Genomic DNA, 11799 nt, shown 5'->3' with positions numbered 1-11799 from the left:
CTGTTTGCTTCAATTGTGGAAAGCAAATTAGAGTCCCAAGCAATTTCAACAAATTGTATTGTGTCAAGTCAGCACAATAGACTGCAATTTCAGGATGAAACAGACATTCATATAAGAATTTCATAACACAAACCCAGTTTAGAGCCAATTTGAGTGTGGTGGTATAAAGAAGCAATCAAATACTAACAGAAAAAGAAAAACAATTGCATCATGGCTCTGTGTATCTGACCATTGTGAGCTGAATCCCAGTGGCATCAGTGAAGGCACAGCGAAGGTTGACTGTCTGACCGGGATACGACGTCACCTCTGGCTCCACCTTGACCCTCTGACCCGACGCCCCTAAAAGACAAACAAAGAAAGAGACAGAGAAACATTAATCCCTGTTGTTCCTCTCCTTCCCAAACAAGAGAATGAGACAAGGCAAGGTAGCACAGGAATAGTATTGGTACAAAGCCTTCTGATGATAAATGAGGACAGCGTGGAAGTGTCTGCTACAACAGAGGAAAGCATTATATGAACCCTGGCAAGTAGGCCAAGAGTCTACTATCTCTCCATGACTGTGCGTGTGCGGATGAAATGGCCAAGACAAAAATGGGGATGCGCGCTGGAAAAGAGAGGAAAGCCAGTTCTCTATTGCACATAGGTCGTAAATCATCTGGATGGGTTATGCTTTTCTATTGCCTGCCATTTGCTGTGCCGACACATTCCGGTGTAACAGCAAAGAGTCAAAATAAATATGCTTTCTTGGTGTGTTGATGTCAGTGGGTGTGTGAGAAACACAAAGCGTGAGGGAGCTTTAGAAAGACTATCTGTCCGTGTATATTTGTGTGTGTGTGTGTGTGTGTGTGTGTGTGTGTGTGTGTGTGTGTATGTAATCCAGGGCTCTGTGAAAATGTAATTACTTGTATGAGTAAGCGCGCATTAGTGTATGTCAGCAGGATGGCACCTGTTTTAAGTAAGAGTGGATTACCTGCGGATACACAACTTAAAATGTCTGCAGCCAGGTCTGGATGTACGAAGGTGTGTGTGCTCATAAAGTGTTTACCAGCAAGCTACACACATACAACAGCACCAGTGAAACACAATTTCCCCTAAAGACAAACAATTACTTGCGGAACTAGTTCCACCAGTTTGTGCTGAGCTAAAGCTGTTGTGTTGAAACTAATATGATCTGTAGGGCTGATGTAACACACACACACACACACACACACACACACACACACACACACACACACACACACACACACACACACACACACACACACACACACACACACACACACACACACACACACACACACACACACACACACACACACACACACACACACACACACACACACACACACACACACACGAAACCCATAGGCTGAAAGATAAGAGGAAAGGGCAATGCTGTCTTTTTCTTTTGACGAGCAATAAACACTACACCTTCTCTTCTCTGGGGAGATCTGAGATATCAATACAGAGGAAGAGAAGAAGGAGGAATGAGCGAAACACTGAGTGGGAAAGTGGAGGAAAACAAGCCGTTCCTAGAATAACACCAGCTCTCCCAGGACCAGCCCAATTTACAACCACAAAACAACCCCCTTGTAACCACAGAGGAACCTCTGGACAACCACTAAGCAGCCCGTGGGAGCAGCAGAGAGCCTTATTGGGCCGCTCACTGCTTTCTTTCTCCCTTGGACACACATACACCAGCATGTCTGCGTAAGGAGAAACACACACACACACACACAACCATGCGCACACACATTCCTGACACAAATGCATCTCGTGACAGCTTTATTGTCAAGCTCTGGGCTTGTGATAATATTTCAATTGTCTGACGCGTTTAGTGGAGATCAAGCTACAACCCTTTGTCAAGTTACCTGAACTAGTCTGACTAATTACAGATGCTTTGGGAATGGGAGATGTACTCTGGTTACCAAAGGAAACAGCAGAGAAAGAAAAGAGGGCATGATGGGTTATTGAAACCTTTGATTACTTGCTTTGATTGGGGTGTAATGGACAGGGTCACCCTGACAGGTCAGAGGTCATAACATAGCATGGTTCTGACGATAGGTTACATTTGGCTTGTGTGCAAGAGAAAATTCTCATAAAAAACACATGCACACACAAAGACATCCACATTATGTGGGGACACACAATGCCAAACCGGGCTTGTTGTCTGTCATTGAGAGGCAATAAGGAGAGCCAACACAGGTCAAGTCCTGCCAGAGCTCAGATGAGAAACAGGCTGGCCTTATGAGACTCCATACAGACCTAGGGAAATGAATATTACACACAAGACATACAAAGACTTGCACGCCCTTATCCTCCTTGATAGTCCCCAAACCCCAGCCCTGAAGTCTCCGAGACATACATGGACACTTCAGACTTTTGGAAGTGCTAAGGCAAAGCAGCATTTGAAATAGTAATTGTCAGTATAAATATTTAGAGAGCATTGGTCATATTAAACAGAAGACGGAGACAGGAGGCAGAGGGAGACAGGAACTAAGGGAATTGGAAAATAAAAGACGGTTCAAGGGTAAGACAGAAGAAAGGAGGAGCAATGGAGGGAGAGAGAAACGGAGGGAGAGAAAGAGTGGGTTGGAGGGGAGGAGAGTGAGAACAGAAGACTTGTGTCACTGCTGCTCTACTTTACAGTAGCTTTGCTGCCTTCAGGTGACACACAAGAAACGCCACCAAATGCACACGAACAAACAAATGCACGCACATGCAAACTGCCCTCTTCAACATCCCCAAATAGTCAGAAGCCACTGAGTTCTGTTACCCATCATTATGTCTTTAACACCCACATGATGTGCATGCACACACACACACATTATGCTGATGGTGCTAGCCCTGCCATATTAACACCGTCCTCTCTGATCCTCTGCCTGGTCACGCTGACATTTACATATTTCCCACCATTCGTCTGTGAAGAGGAAAATGAATCAGGAAGGAAGGAGGAGAGAAAGTGTGCTAGGAGGATGGAAGGATGAAAAGAGGACACGAAAGACAGCCTGGGAATGCCAAAGTGATGGAGGATGAGAGTGGGGGAGGGGGGGGTGGGGTAAGGAAAGTGGGGATGAAAGGGTGTGAAGAAAACGGTGCCAGGAATAGAGACTGAAAGAGGGAGCAAAAAGAGAACGTGGTGAGAGAAGAAGAGAGAGGAGGAGGAGGATCTAGAAGGGGAGACAGTGAGAGCTATAAACAAGGTTAATAGGAGACAGCTGAGGGACACAAGAGAGATACATGTAGGAGAAAGAAATAAGGGAAGTGAGAGAGGACGTAGGTAAAAAACAGACCACGAGACATGCGGTGGGAGAAACTAAAAATGGAGAGGTGGTAGGTGGCACAGGTAGAGAGAAACAGAGCAAGGAGAGGCACATGAGAGGAGAAGAGCGGGAGGTGCGGAGCAGTGAGAGGCAGGATAGACTCCACACCTGACCTTGTGAAAAACACTGTGGCTGTGAACAGAAAAAACGAGTGAAACGGCTTGAATGGGAGAGAGGAGAAATTTCTCAAAACCCTAATTTCCTCTGCAGTCCATTTGAGCCAGCAGTGGCTTATAAAACGAACATACACTTATCAGCCAGCGTCCGCCTGCCTCGCTGCCTGGTTGGCTGACTCTGACGCCTAATGGCATTCATGTCCTCCGCCTGATCCCCACTATAGTGGAGAAAAGCACAACGTCAGGGGGACAGGGAGAGCAGGCCATCACCTAAAATATCTAATGGCCTTCAGAGCTCACTGACTCTCCACCATTTCATCAAGCTAGTGGCTATGCACTGTCGGGTGGGTGAGAATAAAGCATCCCCACTTGCCGTGTTCTTGAAGATTGCTTCCTAGCAATCCATTGTATATGTGTGTCTGAGTGGGTTAGAGAGAGCAAGAGACAAAGAAGGTGTGGGTGTGTTTTCCTTTGGCCTTTCCAGCGCGCCCACTGTCTCAATAAGCTTTTATTATTCTTGGAGGGCTGTGCAAATTTCCATTATTCTCTTGTTGTTGTTATTTGTGCCCATCCTCTCCACTCCTGAGGAATAATAGCTTTGATACAGGCGGTATAGAGTACAGGGTGGGGCGACACTATTCTGTCCTGATGGAATCCATCTCTGCCTGCTCTCTCTCTTTCTCTCTATCTGTCCAACTTTTACTCCTCAAACATAATCTTCTTCTTACAGGGGAATTAGATTGATTCCCAGTGCACCTTTCAAACTTGATGATTTGACAATCCAAGTTTTCGACCCAAAAGGTTGGCACTTGTGATGTAATTAAATGAATTTATTCTGCTATTCCGGTCCAACTTCACAATGCAAAGAGTATAATCATCTCTACAGTTGTGGTGGCTTAATGATTGCTTGCCATTGACCAAAAACACCACTTACACTTAAGCAACTCCAATTCCCTTTGGGCTGATGGAAAAGCAGAAATCATCTTTGTGCTCTATTCTTCATAAATACATTTCCATTTTTTTGTTTAAAAAGGCTGTTTTATCTGACTTATTAATGAAGGCATCGCTTTCCATATGGAGGCTTTGTCATCCTGATTTTACAGCACAGGCCGCGCCTTGGACTGCAGGATGACATCAAATTCCTCACTCATAATAAATGCATGTTGAGTGTCCATGTTAATACATCACCACTATGACTAACAGTCACCAGCAGACACTGTGAATTCAGAGCATTATTGAACGTCCTCCAAACAAGAGCTTGAGTGTTGAAAAATTACTATTCATCAGATCATATTACTTTTTTTGGTGTTCATGGGCCTGGATTTTATTTCTGTATTTAATTAAATTACATGTATTTATTTATTTCATTGTCTGTCTTCTGGTGCACTGGCCTTGGATACAAGTGGCTTTCAAATGAAAGCTCCGCCAAATACCAACTTTGTAAGGCTCCCAGAGTGAAATTTTGGGTTGTTTTTTTTTTACATTGGCACAGTGTAGCAAGTTCAATTCTGAAATTATTACTGGGGATGTAGTTTTGTACATTGCTGCTTGTAAGTATTGGGACAGTGACACATTGTTTGTTGTTTTGGTTCTGTGCAAATGGCAAATGGACTTGGAATGAAACAACTAACAAATATCAAAATCAAAATCAAATAACTGAAATTAAAGTGGGGACTCAGCTTAAAAAGTGTTAACTTCCATACAATCAGCCCCCTTAATACATAGGCTGCAAATGTTCTAACAGCACAGCAGGACATTGATATGGCTACAATTCCTACATTGTTCACTTAACATAAAATGTTACACACTCAATCTAAATCTGAAGGCAGGACCATACTCTCAGAGTGATTCTTCTACCATCTAATAATATTGTGTTTTTTGTGACAGAACGACCTGAATTTGTGTTATTTGTGCAACTATAAATCTTCTTGAACTCTGTTATTCACATTTAAAGCCAGTTTTAAAAACTAATAGGCCGTAATAGTCTGTGGACACCTGCTATTTGACATTCTGCATGAAAAGACCTGCCTGAAATGACCCACAGTGTAGATGCCTTTATAACTGTGAGTTCAGTGTAATGTTACTATTATTGAGTCCCAAATCAAAATGGTGACACTGCTGTGGCTGCACGTCATGTCCAAACTGCTGCTGGTCCGTACTAATAGCCGTTATCAGCTGGACTCTGGAACAGTACCAACCTGAACCTGCTGTCTGCTGCTGCTGTTACCCGACACTGTTGCAGCACTAGCTCCTCTGACCTTCACATACACATATACACACACACACGAACGGATGTGAGCACACATACAGCCACACAAACCTACAATGAAGGTGCATACACACACACATTTGGATGTGGATACTTTGGTATGCAGGGAGCAGAGTGGGAATGCAGCTTAGCTTTGACAGGCGAGGCAGTTTGACAAGCCAAGAATAAAACTAGGAAATGAAGACTTGAGATGTGTCTTGTCTTCTCATTGACCTTTCCAGTGGACTTTCTATAAGAAGCCAATCAATAGCACATGGTCAAGCTACATTTAGAAGTAGCCACCGCGCATTATGTACTTCTCCGATCATATTATAATCCATTCATGCTACAAGCTTTACTAGTGGCAGTTTGGGTCAAAAGCACCTTCTTTGTTCATTTCAAAGACTTTAAGGCCATTACATGAGATCTACACTCAGAAATAACCACAAATGTTCAATCAACTTGGAAATGTAACAAAGGAACAGTTGTAAAAAAAAAAAAAAAAATTTAAAAAGGGTTTGGTGTTACAGAGAGGTTGCATGCAAGAGACAGGAGGTAAAAACCAACCCCTGTGATGCAACAGGAGCAATGGAAAAAAAGGTGCGAGGGGAAGGGAGTGCTCTATTTCACTTTGTTCACAGTGACATGATGAAATATTTGATAACCAACTCTGAACACAGAAGAGAAGTGTGAATCAGACACACAGAAAGAAATGAGGAAGGGAGGCAGAAATGCATGAAATGTAACAGAAGGGGAGTGAAGGAGAAATAGGGGTTTGGAGGGAGGGACACAGGGAGACACGAACAGGCTTCAAAGTGCCAAGGAGAAATGAACAGCTGGAGGAGAAATCTGCACAGGGAGGTGTCTGTCTGTGTGTGTGTGTGTGTGTGTGTGTGTGTGTGTGTGTGTGTGTGTGTGTGTGTGTGTGTGTGTGTGTGTGTGTGTGTGTGTGTGTGTGTGTGTGTGTGTGTGTGTGTGTCTGTGTCTGTGTGTTTGATGAGTATGTGTATACACATGCATCTGTATACTAATGCATATTCCTATTTAGTTGCCTGTTTATAATAAACATGCCCTAGGAAAAGACTGAATATTATTTGCAAAAATAAGCATTTGCCAATTCAATTAAGTGCATCATCTTAATGAAAAAGACCCAACAGGGAAGTTTAGAAGCCCTTAAAAAACATTTCGTACTCTTAAAATTGTGTACACTTCAGCTTGAAATGCCAAAGCATCCTGCATCCAAAGCTGGACCATGACCTTAAGTCTTGCTTTGAGAATAAGTCTATACAGTATGCATGAGTTTGAGACTAAGAGGAAACTTGCAAAGCACAAGAATTCACAATGGGATCTCACAGCCATTTAACTACAGTGGCACTGACATGAAATTACATACACAATAGCTTATACACACACATCTCTCAGTGGACCGCTCTCATGCTCTCATCCTCTTCCATTCCATCCATCTTCCATTCTGTTATGTACAAACCAAAAACTGAACATTTGCATGTTGTTCAGACAGGTCTTAAATGAGAATCATGTTTATCTGAATGAAATCAGAAAAACTGGAGGTATCCATCAAACATACATGGTGATTTGCTTTTGTTTAAACGGCAGAGTATTGCACTTCGCAACAGGATGAACCTAACAGCCAACAACATACACAACACGCTTAATCATTTAGCACCTGCCAGGCTTAGGGAAAACCATGCATAAGAGATTAAAATGACTTGCAAAGTAGTCAAAATAATGTGTGTATGGTAAAGGTGAGACAAAACACATTTCCACACATACAGCTGCTAGGTAAAGCATAACCACATCTAGACAGGCGCAGTCACAGAAATACACACGATCGTACACGCACGTACACACACACACACACACACACACACACACACGGAGAAGCACTCTTCTCCACTGGGTGAATAATTTATCCCTGGGTAAGAACGAAAGCAGTGTGCTCTCCTCCTCCTCCTCTCATCTCTTCATTATTGATAAACACCAACATCTACACTGTACCTGACCCAGGAGAGTGGGGAAAGCTAGCGAGAGATGTGAGGGAAGGAAGGAGATGGTCAAAGAAAAAAGACAGAGATATAGGACTCTAGGGTCGTGAAAAAATTCAGTAACTGTGTAAAGAAGTGGTGTATAAAGTATAAAACACAAACAGAAAATGACCACGCCAAGGAGCGAGGTTTTATGGTATTGCATGTTTTCATCTGGCGATGGGTTATTTTACGTTAAGTATATCCTCACTCGTAAATGGGAGTTTACTGAGGACAGACAACACAACTCTCCTGAGCCAAACAAATAACTGCTGCTTCTATACTGCCTTGCTACTGCTATTGCTCCAACCCAATGAATAAGTCTAGTGACTGAATAACTTACTGGCTGGATGGCTGACAGACACCCAGCTCCCCTGCGGCTTCTGGCTCTGCTTTGTTGGGCCCTGCACATCATTCTACCTTCACTGCTCTTGCCTTCTCTCAGCATCGCTCACTTTCTTTTTTTTCCCCTCTGTGCCATAGCCCTGTCCTGTCTTTTCATTTCGGAATAAATCCTTTTTATCCCTCTGGCTCATTCTGCTCTTCCTTGACTACTTTTTTTTCTTACCCTGCTAGTTCTTTTTCTGTCTTACTTCTTCATTCCAGCCCTGTGTGCCATCGCTCCTCATGGTAATTGTTCCGGGCATGTTATTTTAGCCCTGTATGTAATATTGGGTTTTACTGCAGGGTGACCGGAGTGACAGATCTGCAGCCAGTGTGCAACGATAAAATGTAAAACCAAGGGTTTGGGAAAGCATTTTTTAGACAGGTCTAGGGTCAGTATTTTGATCCATTACCCATTATGCATGCTGAGGCTTGGCACCTCTTTACCAGGTCTAGCAATGAGCTTGCCAATAAAATCTTTCACTTTCTGAATGACTCTGGAAGAGTGTGTGTGTGTGTGTGTGAATGCACTTCCAAAGTCTGGCAGCATCCCACTTCGGAAATAGCCATGAATTAAAGGATCAGGCAAAGTCATAAGTGCACAGCTGGAGGAGAAGTGCCAGGTACTTCTGCAAATGCCCAAGGCGATATGTGTGTGTCTGTGTGTGTGCTTATCTCTTCATCCATCGTGTTGTGTATGCACGTGTGTATACATCCCTCCCTTGGTATGTCAGTTGTTAACATAATGTGATTATGCGTCCTATTTTCGCCTCCCTAACAACACTTGGATGTGAGAGTCTACTGAGGTGTCAAAGAGGATATTTCAGGCTGGGTGTGATCCTTTTCCCGAATTAAAACTGAGCTGCCTGTTAAAGTGAGAGGAATTCCATGACAACCCCGCCTCTGGATCAAAACACAGCTGTGTTTCCAGGTTTTTCATTGTCAACGTTCACCTTTACTTCACCTTGCGGGGTCTTCATTTTCCCAGCTGCTCTTCCCACAGTGTCAGAGCTGTCACTCAGTCCACTACTGATGAGCCCATTGGTCAACAACGCTGTCAATATACAGCTCATTCATACTTGAAGGGGTGAGAGACCAATCCAATTTATGCAGCACATTAAAGGATTAAAATGCAGTACTGTGATATGAAGAGGACGGCTATTAGCTCAGTCAATCTGTCAGGAGGATCACACAGCATGTTACCAAATCAATGCTGGCCATATGGAAGACAGAGGGTCAGACACCACACGCAAACAAACAAGGAAGAGCGTACCAATATTATGATAAACTAATGACTGGGTCAATCACAACAGCCAGCAACAACTAGCTAGATTGAATTACTGAAAGCAAGTGTGTGTAGGAGCATGGAAAATAAGTCTTCCAAGAAAAGGAAAATTTAAGAGGACAGCCATGTTATGTTCCAAAATGTGACACCCACACTTGTACTCTTGCAAAACTGTTGCTCATATTTGAGTACACCTTATGATCTATATAATTATGATTCAATTTATTGGAACACTGCAGTATATTCTTTAAATGTCAGACATATGGATAGTTAATATATTCACCTGCATTTTCCAAAATACAGCAAGTGCCATCTTTTGAATCTGATGTTTTTTACATGAAGACAAATGAAATATGTAATGAGTTTGGAAGATGGCAACAATGAGTCAACACAAGGTAGGTAGGATGAGGGAAAACAGAACAAAAAGATAGGTGTGGAAGACGATAGATAACCGAAGCAATTAAAAGCTGAAAGAAAGAATGCATTGTTTACTGGAACAGCCGCATTGTATGCGTCTTAGTTTCCTTCCCGCAGGTCTGCAGTGAGCTGTGAGGCCGGAGGTGAATGGCCCATTGTCTTGAGACTCAATTGCAGGCAGGCAAGATGAAACTCTGTACTTAAACACATATCTCCTATCAGTTCTCCCACAAGAAAGGAATAGGGGAAAGGTGATACCAAGGAGGGAGGGGGTGAAACAGAGGCAGAGAGCAGAAAAGAAAAGAAGGTCTGAACTGTAGTTTCTGTCAGGTGCATGAACCAGAAGAGTAACAAACAGCAGGGAGATGTGAAGAGGTTGTGCTCAGGGTTGTACGCCTTCTCTGGCCCTTCTTCGATCCCTTCCCTTTGTGCTGAATGTTGAGATCAACTTTGATTATTCTCTGAAGGACAGTCACTATGACAACTTGCCTAGGGAACATGGTGTATTGTTTTGATGTTGACGAATGGATGGATGAATGGACGAACAACTAATAGAAGAACTAACAGACAGATGTTCAGCTCAAGGAGACAGATCAAAGGGGGAGGGGCGCATAACCTGATATTTCCTGTCAAGTTAGTCTGTTAAATAAAATAAAACAAAATACACTGAAAAGATGTGGCTGGCTGGCACTCACAGTAATGGAATAACAGAGGATATCTCTGAGTATGTCAAAGATAATTTTCTTTGTTTCGTATTGCAAAAAACAAAGCAACTTAATTTGTACCTAAAAAGGTAATCATGTATGACAATTCAAACACCTACGTACATCAACTTAACTACTCATAAAAAAGGAAATCAGTAAAGACACAGTTAAAAGCTTTACAATAAATACATAAAACTAAATACTATTAAATAGCCAGAGGAGATGAAAGGACTTAGAGGAAAAACCTGATAAGCAAGAAAAACGTGACAATGCCTTGATGACAGCAGCAAAATTGCTCTCTCAACCGTACTCAAGGTAACTCTGTGTGCACATGATTTCCCTTACAATTTTCTGGTCAAAAGGAATTCAAGTCCCTATGTTTCATTCCAATAAACTTCAAAAAAGGTGTGAACAATACTGTTAAAGCTGAATCGGTCCTTTGGTGATAAGCTATGAAAGCAGCAGATACAGGAGAAGGTCAAAGGACTACATAAAAGATTGCTAAAAGTGACTAAGAAAAACTGAACTGACTCAAAAAGACTTACATTTTCAATAAAGACACTCACACATTTCTTTGTTTCAAGTAATTATAAATTAAACACCTTTATGTTTTGTACTGACAGTCTGACAGAAAATGCAATTTGAAGATGTCACCTTTGATTATTGTGACATAATCATTATGACTGTATTTTCTACTATTTTTTTGCTCTTTGTAGCCTGAATGATGAATTAATTAGGACAAATCCACAGATTAAAAATTGATAATGAAAATAATCCAGCCCTATAGATTATGACAACAACAACGTTCTAATGCACCATCCACAGCAACCATGGTCCTGTTCTGTACCTTGAACAACAATGCAGTATTGACCAAAGAAATAACATCTTCTGCAGTTGTGAGTTATGAAAAGTAAAAGGTCAGCAAGTCCAATGCCATTAAAAGAAAACTTCTGCTTTCTGTCACTGAAAATAAATAAAAAAAATAGAATATATTCATGAAACAATGAGGTTAACAAACGAGGTTAATTAAAATCAAAAACCAATCGTTTTATTTAAAGACATGGTTATTAAGGGCAAAGTCTGCGATTAGTAACCTAGCATGGGACTTGATGTTAGTATTAAGGATAAACAGCTTGGCACACTCGACACCTTTACCTTAACCAGTGGATCAAGCATCTCCTCAATAGAAGGATGAACCCCGGTTTTAGCCTGTAATGGCTCAGCAGTCACAATGATGCTACAATTGATCCGAGTCTAAGAAGACTGAAGCCACTTCCCGG

At 42.1% G+C, this 11799-nt stretch overlaps 1 protein-coding gene across 2 annotated transcripts in view; it reads right to left on the bottom strand.

The window, feature by feature from the left end:
• The window catches only part of si:ch73-22o12.1 (nectin-2), an 80055-nt gene that overhangs the window by 50427 nt on the left and 17829 nt on the right, over window positions 1-11799 (bottom strand). For both annotated transcript variants that reach the window (XM_062421806.1, XM_062421805.1), the window contains exon 2: window positions 230-339. In XM_062421806.1, coding sequence (XP_062277790.1) covers window positions 230-339 — 110 coding nt within the window. The remainder of the gene's footprint in view (window positions 1-229; window positions 340-11799) is intronic.

Source organism: Scomber scombrus, chromosome 7, assembly GCF_963691925.1.
Source record: "Scomber scombrus chromosome 7, fScoSco1.1, whole genome shotgun sequence".
Classification (NCBI taxonomy): Eukaryota; Metazoa; Chordata; class Actinopteri; order Scombriformes; family Scombridae; genus Scomber; species Scomber scombrus.
The sequence above is the reverse complement of the archived record's forward strand: the minus strand, read 5'-3'. Positions and strand labels throughout refer to the sequence as shown.